General features: G+C 45.4%; 1 protein-coding gene across 2 annotated transcripts in view; it reads left to right on the forward strand.

Annotated features, from left to right (window-relative positions):
- Positions 1-2,096: 2,096 nt before the first annotated feature.
- The window catches only part of IQGAP1 (IQ motif containing GTPase activating protein 1), a 76,793-nt gene continuing 61,092 nt past the window's right edge, over positions 2,097-17,797 (forward strand). For both annotated transcript variants that reach the window (XM_037053558.1, XM_037053560.1), the window contains exons 1-2: positions 2,097-2,248; positions 4,017-4,116. In XM_037053558.1, coding sequence (XP_036909453.1) covers positions 2,194-2,248; positions 4,017-4,116 — 155 coding nt within the window. In that variant the 5' untranslated portion in view covers positions 2,097-2,193. The remainder of the gene's footprint in view (positions 2,249-4,016; positions 4,117-17,797) is intronic.

Below are 17,797 nucleotides of genomic sequence, written 5' to 3' on the forward strand. Positions count from 1 at the left end.
TAAGAAAACAGGTACAAAACACCCAGTCTAGTAAAAACTCTGCACACTTACTTATTATAGTTATGAAGAATGATTTAATTCATGGCTGCCGGATAAAGCTATGGGAGATAGCTGAAACTCAATGGGATGTTGATTCAAATACCGGTTAGAATTGCATATGCCTAGGAACAAGAAAGAATGCAGGAGCCCATGAGATCCATAACCTTTATCATCTGAGAGAAAATACATTCACTTATTTGGATAGCAGGCGTTATTACAAAGGTCTTTAGAATTAAAATAACAACACATGTGTGTATCTTAAAAGCCAAGAAATATAAAATAACGAAGATAAACTGGGTAGGTGGGACTTGCAGATTTCTAAGGGTGGTCAGAAGATGAGAGGGTTTTTTTTTTAGATTTTATTTATTTATTTGTTTGTTTATCTTTAGAGGGGAAGGGAAGGAGAAAGGGAGAGAAATATCAATGTGTGGTTGCCTCTCATGTGTCCCCCGCTGGGAACTGGCCTGCAACCCAGGTTTGTGCTCTGACTGGGAATCGAACCTCGATCCTCTGGATCGCAGGCCCGCGCTCAGTCCGCTGAGCTACACCAGCCAGGGCAGATGAGAGAGTTTTGAAATAGCTGACATAACATAGAAAGGGGCTCAAAGTGACATGTGGCACAGTGAGAAGGATGGCTCTGGAAGTCCACTGCTAAATGGGAGAAACCTCTAACAAAAAATAACCTTAGTTAATTAGGTTGGAAGCTTTCTTAGCAGTTTTGTGACTTTCAACCTAGAGACTCTTTAAGATTAAGTACAGGAAGAATAAATGGAGTAAAAACGATGGCATTAATATATGGAGGTTAAGAGAAATATGTTCGTATTTCACATTTTATGCACTTGCAATGATTTAAAAAATTGGCTTATTAAGAGCAAGAACCTTAAAGCTCTTAAATATATATTTGAGTTAGTTTTAGACTTAGCATTTCAAGTTGAAATCTTACTAAGCTGACACATGGAACTGGGCCAACTATGAGAACTTAGATTCCTTATATTTGTAAGTTTATCTCATTTATAAGGGTTACTAAGCATTGAGAAGTTTCTAGGTCGAACAACTGACGAAATTAAAAAGAAAATCTCGTAAGTTTATAGACATGATTTTAAATGTTTGAGGATGTTGAGTTGACTCAGTTTGTGAATGGGACCAAGAATTCTTAAAAGGTTCTGAAAAGTGATGGGTAAAATATAGAGGCTACAGCAGGAGAAGGGTCAGCGCTGGGCCCATTAAATTTGAAGAATGCGCAGGATTCATAGGTGAAAATGCCCCATTACACAGCTGAGAATGCTGAGTAGGGACTTCTTCTCGATGGTGTAGTCTGGAGATGTATTTAGGGCTCTTCACCACTTTAAGGTGAGTGTGGATAAAGTTACTAAGGAAGAGGGCTGAGGGCAGAATTCTGTCGAAAACCCATTATTTTAAGGGCAGCGGACAAGGTGCAAGGGGAAGAGGCCCAAAAGGGGCAGAGTCTCCCCTAAAAAGAACTTGCAAAGATCAGTGGCAGGGAATCCAATGGAAGGACGTTTGGACAAACACATCTCCTGCTTTAGCATCCACTACTGAAATATTAGGAGGGTCGAGCATTTCCAGTCCCGCGACTGCTGGTGAAACTAGGAGAGAGCTGAGGCCAGACTGCCAGACTTTGAGGTCCCTTAGGAGTGTGGGTCCTGCTGGCGTCCAATAAGAACATCCTGGGCCACTTCGAAGGACACCCTCCTTGAGCCCTTTGGTGCAGAGTTTAGCTCGGCAGGCAGGGGAAGGAGTCCACGTGTTTTATTTCAAGCGACTGATAATGGCGACCTTTTTGTCCGAGGAGAGGATGAGGTGGGGGCCGGAGAGGTTAAGGCTTCAGGGCCTTCCTCGTCAGCAGACGTGTTCGCTAGCTGGACAGGCCGCTGGCTCCGCCTCCTTTCTTCAGCCTCCAGTAGGAGCCTAGAGAGCTCGCGGGGCGGGGCTGGGGGCGGGACCTGCCTGCTCGGGCTCCGCCTCCTTCCGCCCGCTCCCTTCGGCGCAGCAGGGTGGGGCCGCCGGGGCGGGGCCACTGGGGCGGGGCCTCTGGGACCAGGACAGCCCGCGCACTCTGTAGGAGCCGCACCGCCGTCGCCCGCGCCTCTAAGGTCTCACCGCTTCCTCTGCAGAGACCTGGGCTCAGCCGCCATGTCCGCCACGGACGAGGTTGACGGACTGGGCGTGTCCCGGCCGCACTATGGCTGTGAGTGCGGGGATCTGCGGCGCGGGGGTTTCGGGGTTGGGTTCTCCGCTTCCCAGGCGCCGTTTTCCCGGGAGGGGGTCGGCTGGGCGGGTGGGGCCGGGCGGCTGTGGGCCGCGCGGACCCGGAAGAGCCGGGGCGGTGGGCGGGAGGGGTGGCGGGCGGCGAGGCTCCCAGCCCGTGCCCCTGGGTCTCCGAGGCGGCGAGGGGGACCCAGGTGGTCTCCACGCTTTAGCCGGGGCGTTGCGGCTGGAGGGCCTCACCCAGCGCCGCCCACCGCCCGGCTCGACCGTGATTGAGGGGGACGGCCTAGGGTGAGGTGGCAGGAGGACCGTGCAGGGCGTGTCCCGGGACCGGAGGCGAGGGCTCTGCTCGTTCTTGGAGGGGAGCTGCCGCCCTAGTGCTGCAGGCGAGGGAGACCCTGGGTCCAGACCTGCCCGGCCCTGGGCGAGTCACTTCAGCTTTTTCCGGCTCAGTTCCCTCGCCAGGATTTCAAGTAAAAACTACAACAAAACAAAACAAAAATCCCCCAAAACAAGCAAAACCCCCCTCTGACTTCCTCATTTTCTGTAGCTGTCCCTGGGACGTCATTGAACTGCAGGCAGGATGGTTAGTACTGGCCAAAGGAGAGTCCTTTGGAGTCTTGAGGTTTTCGATTTCCTTTTATACTCTGGGAGTAAGGATCTGTTTTCAGGGTAATTTCACTCATCAACAGTTATATGTGTGGGGTTGTGTCACTTCTGTGAAATTAAAGGTGAGTAAGACCAGGCCCTGCCTTCGAAGAATGTTTTAACCAGAGAGAGAGAGAGAGAGAGAGAGAAGGAGACAGGTGTACAAACCCAATGATAATAAGGTTCAATAAAGATAAAAGATGAGTGAACAAACTTGGCATAAACAATCAGCACCAGGGTTGAGGACAGGCTTGGGGAAAGAGGGGGCCCACAGTAGTGTGACATATGAACAGAGCCTTGATGTATGCAGGCAAGTTTGATGGGGCAGGGTGGGGCAGGAGAGGTGACTAGAGGCAGGGAGAGCGTGAACCACAGTGTTTCACCACAGTACTGAACGGTAGAAAGGCACTGGGAGTTGTGTGGAGTGCACAACGGCGGCAGGGAGGAGAATTTCCAAAAGGAGTTGGAGCTAAATTGGGAAAGGCCTTGAATGTCATCCCAAGGAGTTAGAAATTTATTCCATACCCTGGGTGCCGTGCAGGAGGTGGCTTGCTTTGAGGTTGGGCTCACAGGCTTTTGAGCCCGGCTGCCTAGGTGTGAATCCAGGCCCCGCCCCTTGCTTACTCACTGTGGGGAGAACGTCACCCTGCCTCCATTTCCTCACCTGTGAAATGTGAGGGATATTCATGACTGTTATGGGGCTTTGCTGAGAGAGTGCATGTAAAATGCGTAGCGCAATTACTGCCACTTTGTTCCCAATGACCGGGCTGCTGACTTTGGTTATTAGTAAAAGGGAAACAGCATGATCAGCTCTGTTTTTAGAAAGATGTCTGGCAGATGGAGTTTTGGCCCCAAATCTCAAGTCATTCTTTTTCATATTCATGTATAGTACATATTCATGTTATCATACTTTAGAAAAGAAAAGAAAAAGGTAAGATGGGTATGGCTGCCATGTTATAGTTTCTGTTGTCGGAAAGTCTAACCACACAGCTGTGGGTCACCCTGACTCTTCGGTGGGAAGCAGGAATTTGGTGGTGTGGTGGTCTTGTATTGTTCAGAACGGTTACCGATTCTCTTGTTCACATTCTTTCACATTCTAGCTGTCCTGGATAATGAGAGACTCACTGCAGAGGAGATGGATGAAAGGAGGCGGCAGAATGTGGCTTACGAATACCTTTGTCACTTGGAAGAAGCAAAGAGGTAACGGTTGTCTGGAAAGAAGACTGGGTGAAGGGAGCTGACGTGGTGTGAATACTGATGGAAATCTCTTGGAGTAGGTTGTGGAAGTGCCTGAGGGAAGCTGGTGATGTGAAGGAACGAGTGTAGGTAGGGCATTCATTCACAGGACCGGATAACCTCGATGGCACTTTATTCACGAAACACTCATGGTCATTTTTGTATGCTGACAAATGTCCAGATTTGTGTTCTGCTTTCTGCCTATGATGCACGTTTGGGGCACTACCAGCTACGGGAGAAAGAGAGCATTTTTAGAATTTGAAGTTCTTGACTTTAATATTTTACTGGTTCTTCGCTGGTTTTGATTTATATGTGAGCTGGGTCCCTTCTGTCCTTGTTAGTGCTATGGATATGAGTCCATGCATTTGGCAGCGTTCAAAGACAGCGCAGCCAAGGCGGTATCGTCTGCATTCCTCGTGAAATGAGTGTGTAGGCGCTCTTTTCCTTTTTCAGGTGCTTTAAGACCTGGTGGTCCCAGGGTGTCGCTGTGCTCTCTGTGTCAATTTCTGTCGTTCTGATTCTGTGTTCCTGAATGTCCCAGGGTGGGTAGATGTACTTAATTACAGGTCAGATATCCTATAAGTGAGCTTCGGTGGAAAAGGCCAGCAAGAGGTAATGAAAGGTATCTGTGATCCACAGTCTAATAAAAATCATGGATGTGTTCAATGTTACTGATAAACAGGCTTTTTAAAACATGCTGAAAATATTGAAATGCTTCAGAAAAGTCCAATAACAATACAGCACACATCCGTGTATTTCAGGAGGAACTTGAACCCTTCAGATCTCTCCCTTTCCCCTCAAAAAGGCAGTGGAGTTGCCTTTGTGCCCCTCCCTGGCTCCATTCCCCTTCTTCCTGTCCCTAGGGCTACCACTGGCTTGCATTTGGTGTGTCCTCCTACATCCAGGTTTTTCTGAGTTTGAAGCCCTTCCAGGAGACTGGGGGAGGGATTAGTGATGATTTAGGTGGGGAAAATTACTGTTCTAAATGGAAGGTTAGACACCAGGCAGATATGTTATTAGAAAAGCAGTCGGTTCTTATACAGAGTTTGTAAGGCCCCCTTGAACAAGAATGTGAAGTCCTCTGCTCCGTCAGTTCTGGACTAGGTCTCGTTTTGGAAGGTCAAGGAATTTGCAAGCTGCAGTGGGCCTCAGAGACCAGTCTGTGCTCTGCGAAGCCTCGGAGATGAGCAGTGGGGGAAGCCTCAACTCACCTTCCTGACCGCGTCCAAAGCCGTTCGGCTTCAGTTTTATTTTTATTTTTTAAATATTTTATTTATTTATCTTTAGAGGGGGAGAGAAGGAGAGAAATATCAATGTATGGTTGCCTCTCGTGAGTCCCCTGCTGGGAACTGGCCTGCAACCCAGGCATGTGCCCTGACTGGGAATCGAACCGAGATCATGTGGTTTGCAGGCCCCGTGCTCAATCCACTGAGCTACCCCAGCCAGGGCTCGGCTTCAGTTTTATTATTGGGTTTCTGCAGTGAACTTTCCTTGCTGCTGAGGGTATCTTGGCTGACACCCTCTTGCCACCACTAATCTAGTTCAACCATCTCATTTCAGTGCTGGGATAGTATAGCCTGAATAGAATGATGCTTTTATAATCACATTTCTTCTTCAGTTGCTGCCCTAGCAAGGCATTTCATTGGTCAGGTGTTTTTTCCAGTCTGGGAAAGTAGCCCATTTCCTTCAAAACCCATGCAGGGGGCCATGAGCCCCTGGGGCATATTTTAGTTGGGTGTTTTTGCATACTCGGGAGCTGACTAATGCAGTGAGACATTCGTGATAGTATTTATTTTTTATGCTTTGATTATAAGGCAGCGTGTCATAGTGGCGTATTTGCCCTGGTACACTCTGCCTGCTGGCCCGACATTGTGGAATCGGGCTTGTCTTGTTTAATTGAGTCAATCATACAAAACCTGGATGTGGTTATTTTATTTCTGTTTGTTTGTTTAAAACTTTGATTAGGAAATCGATTTGGGAAGCACCTGTTCAGATTTTGCAACTGGTCAGGGTTAGGAAAAGAAGTCTGGGAATGTCGTGCTGAGAAAAGAGGCCTGGGTCCCTTCTGGCCCCCTTCTCTAGCTGCTGCCACCCCCAAGGAAGGGTTGGGGGTGCGCCGCAGACAGGTCACATGCTCTTGCTCGTGAGCCCGGGCTTCAGCCCCGTGGAGTCTCCTGCCTTGGAGAGCCGGGCTGTACCTTCTGTGCTGCGCCGGCCCGATTCGCCTTTTTGGACTGGCCCCATCCTGTTTCCTTCTGACCTCCACCCTCCCCTGTTGGAGGAGGCTCAAGGTCCGGAATTTGCGCCGGCTCCCGGGCCAGGAAGAAAGATCTGAGAGATCCAGGGGAGAAAGGTTCTCCTCTTTAGTTCTATTTATAAGACTGCCACTCCTCCCTCGAAAAGCTCCACCTCGTACTACAGTGGCCCCATTGTGTCGCCTGGGACTCTCTGTTTTCTCATGTACCTGTAACCCAGCTCTTCAGTGGGAAGAGCAGAGAGTGAGTGCGAATGTGTGGAGACAGTGCGTGTCAGTGCGTGGAGACACGAGGGCACGTTGTGGGCGTGGGTGTTCCTCCAGAAAGTTAACTGGGAAAATTTTGGAGTGATTCCTTCAATGTGGGCACTGGCTGTGGTGGGGAAATAGAAAATACAGAGCTTCTGCTTTCCTTACCGTTTGGAGAGGAGCTTCAGTGTGGAAAGTAAGTTTCTGCTCTGACGAAACACTGTCTAAAGGTACCGGGCTGTTTGCTAAGGGTTACAGAGCAGATCAAGGACTTTGTAAAAGGAGGCATCTTAAATTACTTGTTTGTGCTTAAACATGGGTTCACTTTTATCTTTTTGCCTATTCTACATGGGCTTTACATTTGTTTTGGTTAAGGAGCAATAGAGGTGAATGGCATTTTCTGTCAAGTGAAGAAGGTGAGACTTCACTATGTGAGGTACAGCAGATACCTGAGTCCTGCCCAGGCGGAAGTACTAAATCAGAGAAAGATCGATCCGGTGACCAAAACCCAGGAAGGGCACATGTCAGGTAGGGCAGCCTGAAGGGAAGGAGAGAAGTACTGGAAACGGGATTGAATTCAGTCAGGTCACGGGGCACCGGAAGGGGGTGTTTCCCACGCCCTCCCAGGGAGCGCTCCTTTTCGCAGAGGCTGGCTGGGGTAGTTGGTGTGGCTTTTGAGCCTGTCGTGGGCCACCTTCCTCCCGATCAGTCTCCAAACCCCAGCGCCAGGGGCAGGGCACACCCTGCCTTGTGGAAGGCAGAAGAAGGGCTGGGACTGGCTGGAGACTGTCAGAAGCTGCACAGCGTTAACAAGAGCTTAGCACCGAGTGCAAGCACTTCAGCTTCTTCAATTTAGGGGAGCTGAAAAAGTGTCTTGGAAAGAAATCAGGTCTTAAGAACAAATTCTCTTTTGTGCACATGTCCTTGTTGTTGGCATGGAGCATTCTCCGGGATGGGCTCTTCAGATGTCCTCTCCCAGTGGGGTCACAGTTCCCGTGGCATCGGAACAGATCCAGGCTGGCCCAGTGGGATCCTGGAAATAGGAGTTAAAAGCACTGACGAGGCAAGAAAATAAAATGATAGGTGAGGTGACTAGGAAGCTTGCCCACCAGCTCCTAGAATTTTCCAGTGGAGGAATATCACTTAAACACTGAGGGGGAATCATTTTTAGGAGGTGACTCAGTGCTTTTACAGATGAGAAAACTAGTTTTAATCACCTGGGGAGACCCAGTGTGATTAAGGGGCTACATGGCACATGGCTACTTAGTGGCCTGTTGGGACAGCCAGCTGGATGCATCCATGCATTCATAATTGTCAAGGGAGGAAGTGTGGGGTGGGGTTATTCTTAACTCTTACAACGGTGACAGAAATAAAAGCCTCTGTTTTCTTTTCCGAAACTTAGTGCAACTGCCTTAGACAGACTCCTTGGTAAGAAGTAGGTTGCCTGTAAAAACGTATTTGTTATAAAGTGATTCAAGTGAAGAGCACTTTCCCACAGTTAGCAGTGTTGTAAATGGGAAGAAGTTAGTTCCTAGTGCAGCCACCAAAAGCTTTTCTTGCCCTTGTAACTGAGACAGCAAAATTTACATTTATGAAATGTGGGTGGTAATCTGGTAAATATTAGCAGTCAGCTAGCTCGTTAGTAGCTATCTTTATTACTAACGAAAGTCATAGGACTCTAATCCCAGAATGCTCATAATCAAGTAAAGCAGAACTTGAAAAAGTCGGATGAAAACGTCTTTGAAAGTCTTGACTCCAACGATACGCGGCGTGAAAAGGAGGAGGACTTTCGGTTTTGGCAGGTGCTGGTTCCGAGTCTGGTTTTGCAAGTTGCTTTACCTCGGGGAGTGAGTCTAAATTTGTGCTTTGCAGAATGGACATACCATGCATTTTAGGAGTTGCCTGGCCTGATGTCTGAACACAGTAGTCATTCAACAAACATGCTGTTTATCCTGGTCCTTGAGGGCAAAAGATGATTTACTATCAAGATGACGAGGTGTTAATAAACTTTTCTGGGGAATTTTCTGGGCACTTTCAAGGTCCTGAAGGTTGGCAGCCCTCGTGTTTTCCCTTCAGACTTAAAGCTTTTGTCTTAAAAAGGAAACACCACAGAGAGAGACTGCCTCTGGGGAGTATAATGTGGGTGGACAGGGTGACCCATGCTTTTTATTTAATGCCCTTCTGTTTATTTAAAAGGCTTTGCACAATGACTGTGAAAAATTTTTAATTTTTTTCATTGATTTGAGAGAGAGAAACGTTGATTTGTTATTCCACTTATTTATGCCTTTGTTGATTGATTCTTGTGTGTGCCCTGACTGGGCATCAAACCCGCAACCTTGGTGTATTGGGATGAGGCTCTAACTAACTGAGCTACCCAGCCAGGCTAATTATGAAGTTTATAATAAAGAAAAAAGGAATTAAGAAAAAGGAAAAACTGTCTAAGTATATAATTTTTAGATTGCTGTAATCAGAAATTCAGATTCTTAACGTTGCTGTAAGGTCATCTTAATTACTATTTTCAGTGGGTACATAATGTTCATGATTTATTGATTCCAGGGTAATGTTATATTGTTTGATGGCTGGAAAGGTTCGATATTTCCCCACACATCTATTTGTCAGGTTTATTTTAGCATGCCGGTTGTGGGCGGTTGTCAGTCTCTGGCCTTCTGGTGTCCGATGTTAACTTTGGTGAGTGTTCTTACAATGTGGATGCCCTACAGATAATAGTACTGGATTGCATATTTGAAAGTTGCTGAGATAGTAGATCTGAAAAGTCCTCATTACAAGAAAAAAATTTTACTTTGTAACCATGTGTGGGGATACGTGTAAACTTGAGTTACTGTGCTGATTGGTTTGCAACGCACACAAATATCAAATCATGTCGCCACGCCCATGGAACTAACATAAAATTATATGTCATTTACTCCTCAGCTTGAAAAAAGAGTGTGAGTAGCGATCTTCAGTCATATTCGCACAAATATTTTCCCTTAATTTTTCACTTTATGTACTTATTCACTCTATAGTTTTAAATTTATTGGTGTTTAAATATTAATTTTTCTGTTTATAATTTCTACAAATTCAAAGTATAGATAGTTTAATTTCTGTAAAGACTTGCTAAATTTTGAAGTTTGATTTGCTGTTACTTTTTCCTTGATTTAATGATTTAATTTTTTTAAAGAATCTAAGTCTTTAATTCTCATGGTATTTCTAAGTTATTCTGATATCATTTAAGGACAATCTTATTACTACCTATTAGCAATTGATGTCTGCTTCCTCAGATGGTAAGTTACATCTAGCTCTACTTCTAGACTCTGTTCTGTAATGAACTATATTTTATTCTTCTAGAGAAAATGTACATATGACTTCATTTTCCTATACTTATTATTGAGAAATGACATGTGAACCTAACTTGTTTTTAGCTCCATGACAAGTCACTTCTTTTTATACTTTTTCATGATTTGAAACTTGTACCATTCTGGTTTCTTGCGGTTTCCCCAAGTTATATATAGTATCTTTTCTGTTTATTTTAGCTCTAGGAAATTGTCTGTTACACCTTGAATAATTAATTGGTTCTGATTCATTAATTCTGCTGCCCGTTCTTAGATCAGCAGTCTGTTTTATGGCTATTCCTCATTTTGTTGTTGTTGTTTTTAATCGTAGTTAAATCGGCATTCTAGGTGTCTCACGTATATCTTCTGGTATATCTTCTGGTGTCTCACGTATATCTTCTGCTTTGCTGACTTAATTTTCTACTCTCTTGATCTTTTTCATTGATTCTGTTAATGTTAGTTGCTTTGTCCTATTCAGTTTTTTGGGTTTTTTTTAAAGATTTTATTTATTTATCTTTAGAGGGGAAGGGAAGGAGAGAAATATCAATGTATGGTTGCCTCTCGTGCGCCCCCTGCCCTTAACTGGCCTGCAACCCAGGCATGTGCCCTGGCTGGGAATTGAACCGCGATCATGTGGTTCACAGGCTTGCGCTCAATCCACTGAGCTACACCAGCCAGGACATATTCAATTTTCATTGTGCACTATTAACTCTTTTCCCCACTCTACTCTTGATAGTAGACTCAGTGGTCTGTGATTAGTTCGTGAAGAATAGAGTGACAAATAAGATCCTTTTCAGGTGGAAAAACAGAGCTGGTAGCCAAGAGAATTGGGTTTAATACTTTTCCAATTCCCTGTATTTTCACTGAGTCTCGGAGTGGATGGCACCCAGGGAGCGGTGTTAACTGCTGGCTCGAGTGCGTGACTTGTCTGCTAGGGAAGGTCGGGGAAGTCTGATTAGGGTACGTGGGCCACTAATTTGACCTAATTTAGCACAGATGTAATTCTTCTGTTCTCAGAGGTCAGAGCAACAATTATGTATGTGAACATAGAGTGAAAAATATATTTTAGGGCCTCAGGTGGCATGTTCTGGGAACTTAATTTGCTGGCTCTGCATGGTGACCTGTCTCCTCCCTCTGGTCTCCCCAGGATTCCTTCTCCTTTACAGGTAAGCAACTGGGGGGTTCCTGTTGGTAGCAGGAACTGTTGAACGTCTTTAAGCCTTGTGGTATTTCGATGGACTTCTGGTTGCTTCCAGCTAGGGCTGGCTAAATAAACCCATTCACAGGAAGTATTTGTAAGAAAGTGCTGGCAGGCCGAGGGAGGCCATCCGGAAGTGATTCACAGCACTGGGGCTGTTTGTTTCGTTCGCGCCTAGGTTGCCAGGAGACTATCTTGCAGCGAGCCCAGTGAGGTGCTGCTTCTGCAGAGGTGCCCTCGCCTACCTGCCCAAGTCAGGACGGTGCTGCTTGATTTTTCTTCTGGAAGAGCTCCTGGCGACCTGCTTGACGCCTGTGGCTTTACAGCCTGCGAGTCGAAAAATGTTACACAGACAGGCAAAGGCTCTGGTTAATGGTGTATTTTAAAGAGTTTGCTGAAGCTGAATGTTTAAAAAAATTTTTTTTTGCCCACAATTCTATGTTGGGACAGGTTAATTTGTTATTTTTCAATAAGATATTTTATTTTAAAGATTTTTATTCATTTACTTTTAGAGAGAGGGAAAGGGAGGGAGAAGGAGAGGGGGAGAAACATTGATTTGAAAGAGATACATGGATCTGTTGCCTCTTGCACACCCAACTGGGGACTGGCTTGCAACCCAGGCATGTGCCTTGAACGGAAACCAAACCGGTGATCCCTCGGTTTGCAGGCTGGTGCTCAGTCACTGAGCCACAGCAGCCAGGGCAGGCATTTTATTTTAGAAAGCTTAATACTTAAAGTACCTTTACAACAGCTACGAGGAAGCCAGAAAAGCCCCTCCAGTACCCCAAACCCAACCCTGCCATTTGTCCCTACATCAGTGTCCCCACCTGTCATCATTGGTGCCATTTATTGAGCACTTATTATGTGCTAGGCACGGGGCTAAGCACTGACGTGCATTGTCTAATTAGCTGTTCTGGAAGCTGCAGGAGCGGCTTATTCTTACCGACGTTTAACAAAAAAGAAAGCAAAGCTCCGGGAGCTTGACTCGTCCGTGTGGTCAGCGGGGGGGTCCAGACCTCAGGCTTGGCGAGGACCCCCAAGCCCCTGCCGCCGCACCACTGCTGCTTCTGTGAAAATGTTGGTGATGGCAGCGGTAGCTACCGGCGATTAGCACGATGCCGTGGCACTTCACACACAGCACTGTGGTGCAGGCGTTTTTACTTTAAAGGGGAAATGGGAGTTGGTATCACTTGTCCCCAGGTCAGACAGCTCCGTGTGGAAAACTGGGGCGGGTCTGGCTGACCCCAGCGGCCGGCGCTGTCCCTCTGCCTGTCTGGATGGCTTTCCCCTGCCCCTCCGACTGCGTGAGGGCAGGTCTCGGTATTCATGTGTTTTTGTGTGTGTCTGTATGTAGACTGTGGGACTCTGTTTTATACTTTTTTTACTCCCTGCAGAGTCCCTGCAGGGACTCTGTTTTATACTTTTTTTACTCCCTGCAGAGCTGAAGACTTGAGTAGCTGTCCGGTATTTGTTGATCAGTGAAAGATTTGTGCATCCATGCTTATCAGAAACACTATAAAACACAATGTCTCAGTTAAGTGGTTTTTATATAGGTGTCCAGAAACATGATGATGGGCCTGTGATAAATGGGTATATTTAGCTTTTTGGACCGAACTCCTGCTCACAGGCGAGTCTCCCTGGAAGTGGAAGGGGATCGGTGGAGGTTATATCGTCATATACGGGGACTCTGGGGAGGCCAGGGAGTTCCTGGTTGGTTTTCTTTTTCAAACCCTGGTATCTGCTCTGATTCAGTTCAGAAAGCTTTCCTTCTTCCCAGTTGCTGGGAACTTTTTTTTTTTGACTAATGACCTCATGCAGACAGGAGTGGCAAATTGGATTGGAAATTGTCTTGGATCATTTGGCGAGAACTGTGTTTTTTCGTGTTGCGGGTGGAGGAAAGGCTGTCTGAAGGCCTTTATTTCTTCTTTACTCAGAATACCTTCCTGTTGACTCATTGGAAATCATAACGAAAAGCAGAAGGGAGCATTGGAGAGGCAGCTGCCAGCCCGGGGCTTGGCTTCTCTTAGGACAGATGTCTGGTGGCTGAGCGAACTCTGGCTTTCAGAAAAAACTGTGAGGCTTTTGTAGCAGATGGAGAAACACTGTTACTGGGATCGGTATTCCCCCATAAAGGAGAGAGTATCAGTCTGTTGCCAGGGATCATTAATTAGCAACATAAAAATCTAAAAGTATTTTTCTTGAATAGGATGAATAAGTGTTCCCAAAAACTGAAGCAGAAGGCATTGAAGTAGGAAGAGAGAGAACAGGGCAAAATTAGAAAGTGAAAAAAAAGAGAAAATGTGCTTGCTTGGGCGGCGCCACACGCTGCAATAGGAACAGTACAGAGATTAGCAGGGTCCTGTGCAAGGGTGACACGCACATCAGTGAAGTGTTCCATAAAAATCTAAGAAAGAAAACTGATCGTTCAAGATAGAAAAGGAGTCCTGACCAGGGTGGCTCAGCTGCTTGGACCTTGTCCCACCAAGCGAAAGGTCCCCGGTCCGACTCCCAGTCAGGGCACATGCCTGAGCTGCGGCTCCCGTCCTTGGTTGGGGCAGAGGCAAGAGGCAGGTGATGGGTGTTTTTCTAGTCTATGTTTCTCCCCCTCTTTTCCTCCCTCCCTTGCCCTCTCTCTAGAAATGAATAAATAAAAATCTTTTTAAGATTTTTAATCTTTTTATATAATTTTCTATAAGTAGAGAATTATATAAAATAAGCCGTGAAAATTATATAAAAATAGAATCTAAATGGGAAATCTCCCAGTGTAGAATAGATCATTTTATTACCAATAACATCGCAGATGACCTTTAAAACATGTACAAAGAAGCAAGAAGTAATGTAACTACTTGCATGGCGATTATAACAAAATGTTTCTCTGCCTTGAAGACATATTGTTGTGTCATTAGTTTGGACAGTGCTTCTTAATCATTGATAGTTTGAAAAGTAGCGCTTGACAATGGCTTGACTTTGGGGTTTTTTCTTTAAAAATTGAGGATTCCCACAAACTATTTTTAGGCAGATTTAGTCTTAACTTCTTTACTTTTATTTATTTCTTTATTTTTATTTTTACGGTTTTATTTATTTATTTTTAGTAAGGAGAAGAGAAGGAGAAAGAGAGGGAGAGAAACATCAGTGTGGGGTTGCTTCTAGCACACCTCCTACTGGGGGCCTGCCCTGCAACCCAGACTTGTGCCCTAACTGGGAATCAAACCAGCGACCCTTTGGTTCTCACTCCGGTGCTCAATCCCCCTTAATTCTGAATTAAGAATCAGGCCCAGTGATTCACTCCAGCCAGGGCATAGTGTTAATTTTTTTAAAAGAAAAATTTTTGTAATCATTTAAAAAATAGATACTACATGGGCCTGATACTTAATTCAGAAACTATGCTAGGATCTACAGTGAGAGAAGTCTGTCTCCTTAGTCCTATTTCCCAGCCACGCAGGTTCCCCAGATGCAGCCATTGTCATGACCGTGTGTCCTGTGGGAGCTGTTCTGTACAGACACCATACAGGTTACTTTGATTCGCTTGTTAGAACTGGTAACACTCTATCCATCCTGCCTTGTCTTAACTCATTCATTGTGCCTCATTTGTTTCTTCACGGTTGCCTCCTTTTCCCTCTCAATGGACGTGTCCCCCGCCCCCAGCTTTTGCTATTATGTACAGTGCTGTAGCTAGCAACTTTGTACTTGAACTGGAGAGTGTTCTTGCAGGATCAATTTCTAAAAGTGGAATTTCTGAGTCAAAGGGAGTCTGTCCATTTAGTTTGGGTGAATATTGCCAGTTTGCAGTCCGGCGGGGCTGTACTAGGTGACATGTCCTCAGTCACACATAAGGGCTGCTTTCCCCATACCTTCATCAATTGGAGTGTCAGACTTTGTGCATTTTTAAAATTCTTTATTTGTTTATTTATTTATTTTTAGAGAGAGGGAAAAAGAGAGGGAGAGAAATATGAATGTGTGGTTGCCTCTCACATGGCCCTCACTGGGGACCTGGCCTGCAACCTAGCTTGTGCCCTGACTGGGAATCGAACTGGTGACCCTTTGATTCCCAGCCTGCAATCCACTGAGCTACACCAGCCAGGGCTTTTTTTTTTTTTAATTGTGAATTTCATAGGTGAAAATAGTTTTTTTGTTATTGTTTTATTTTTACATTATTTAATTTTGAGTGAATCTGAGCATCTTTACATATGACTAAAAGCCGTCCGTACTTCCCTTCGGGAAGGGTAGTTTTGGCAGAATCCTTTGCTCATTTTCCTAGGGGCTATTGGTCTTTTCTTATTGGCTTCAAAGAGGTCTTTCTGTGTTGAGGAGGTCGACCCTTTGGATGCCATGTATGTGGTAGACAATTATCCCAGTTTGTTCTGTAACTTTTGACTTTTAAAGTATTCAGAATAGTTTAGAATTTTAAAACATGTTTTATATTTTTAGCTTTGGGACTTTATGTTACTTTTAGAGAGTTCTTATCTATACTGAGATTTTTACAAAAACGTTCCCCTGTACTTCTAGTGTTCTTGGTATATAAAGAGTTTTAACATTTGACCCTTTGATCCATTTGGAATTTATGTTGGTATGAGGAATGAGGTAGAGATTCTGCTTTATTTTTTCTCTACATAACATTTGGATGCCTTACTTATTTTTATTGATTCGAGAGAGAGAGAAACGTGGATTTGTTGTCCCATTTGTTTATGCATTCATTGGGTGATTCTTGTATGTGCCCTGACCAGGGATCGAACCTGCAACTTGGTGTGTAGGGATGACACTCTAACCAACTGAGCTACCCAGCCAGGCCTGAGTAGTATCTTAAATATTGAACATGAGCAGTGACTCTCTTGTGGATGTGCTGTGGAGTTTGCCGTACTCTGAAGTCTCTCTATTGAGACCTTACTTTTTTTTTCCATAACAAGGCCATTTGAACTGTGGAGATTTTTGTAACATATGGCTTAAATTTCCTTTTAGAGAAGTTGGCTAGAATTTTTCAGAGTGCTTTCAAGCAGGACGTGCTGTGACGTTGCAAAGATTAACAATGTGCAATGGAGTTGGCACTGAGAGGGCAGGTGTTCGGTTCACTGCTCTGACGTGTGGGCCGTGAAGAGAGGCATGGTGCTAACTAACTAACTAACTAATGAAACTCATTCTTCTCGTTAAAGGAGGGTACAGTTGGGATTGGAAAACCATGTGGCTGACTTTCTGTATCACTATTTTTTTAAGACTTTATTTATTTATCTTTAGAGGGGAAGGGAAGGAGAGAAATATCAATGTATGGTTGCCTCTCATGCGTCCCCCACTGGGAACTGGCCTGCAACCCAGGCCTGTGCCCTGACTGGGAATTGAACCGAGATCCTTTGGTTCACAGGCCCGCGCTCAATCCACTGAGCTATGCCAGCCAGGGCTGCATTACTATTTTTGAGGTTTAGTCCATTCATGGGTGCTTGACTTCAAGGAAGAGTTTAGTGGTCAAATCGGTATCAGAAATGCTGGATTAAACCGAGTTAAGCAGGTTGTTTCACCGGTGGATTATTCAGATTGTTTATTACAGGCTCTACGTTGAGTCTCCAAGGACAAACGAGGAGAGTGTCAGCGATATTCCTCAAACCTCATTCCCTGTCCGACTCTTGTCCCAGGTCATCTTCTTAGGCCTGGTGTTCTAGGGCACACGGTTTTGGAAACACTGCTCTCTGTCAGAGTGAGGGATTTGTTTCAGGGACTATTTCAAGTAAGAATTTGGAGTATGTTTCTGGTCAGTTCTCAACTGTTTTATGTTTTATCAGTAGTTTCTTTCCATTCGCCATTCGGTTCTCATGTTCTTGGCTTATAGAGCTTAAATTAAAGCCATTATAGTGCTAATTGGATAGGTATAGTTGCTGAGGTGTTGCAGGATCTTAAAGGCATTGGGAAGAACAGGAATATGTTTTTCAAAAAGTGGGGGAGTGCAAATGTATTTATTATTAAAAAGGAAAAGAAGGTAATCCCAGAGTCTAACCCAGCGAACTGCTCTCTGGCAACACTGCATTGCACATTACCAAGTGGGCTTCTTATGGGCACTTGTGAGAAGTGACGCCTCGGAGTCGAGCAGGACTCCCAGCAAAGGCGCCGCCATATTGACCTCATCTCCTTTGGACAGGGTCGCCAGGTTGGTGAGGCAGAGAAGCACTGAAATCTAATGTCAGGATTTCAGTAAGGCCTGTGGAAATATGTCTTGTGATGCTTTTGCAGAAAGGCTGGGGAAATGTGGGCTAGAGTGTCATGTCACTAAGCTTTGTCGCCTGCTGAATAAACTACTCAAAAAGGGCCAGGATGGGGAGTGACTGCTGAGGGGGGTGGGGCCTCCTTTAGGGCGGTGGGAATTCCCAGGAGTGACAGACGTGTGGCGCATCATGGTGCACATGCTGAACACAACTGAATTTCATACTTTAAAGTGGTTAAAACGGGCAGATTCATGCTATGTGAATTTCAACTCGATAGAAGAGGAGCTGCTAGGTTTTCAATTCAGAGGAGGCTCTGCAGGGCGTGTTCCATGTGAATGAAGCATTTTGAGTGGGATGTGAGGGTGCATCAGTGACGTGTTGACCCAGCCCGAGCGGGGCTTGCTGCCTGAGGGATCGGTACTGGAGAAGT

Source organism: Sturnira hondurensis, unplaced genomic scaffold (genome assembly GCF_014824575.4).
Source record: "Sturnira hondurensis isolate 20B ecotype Veracruz unplaced genomic scaffold, ASM1482457v3 Scaffold0007865, whole genome shotgun sequence".
Taxonomy (NCBI): domain Eukaryota; kingdom Metazoa; phylum Chordata; class Mammalia; order Chiroptera; family Phyllostomidae; genus Sturnira; species Sturnira hondurensis.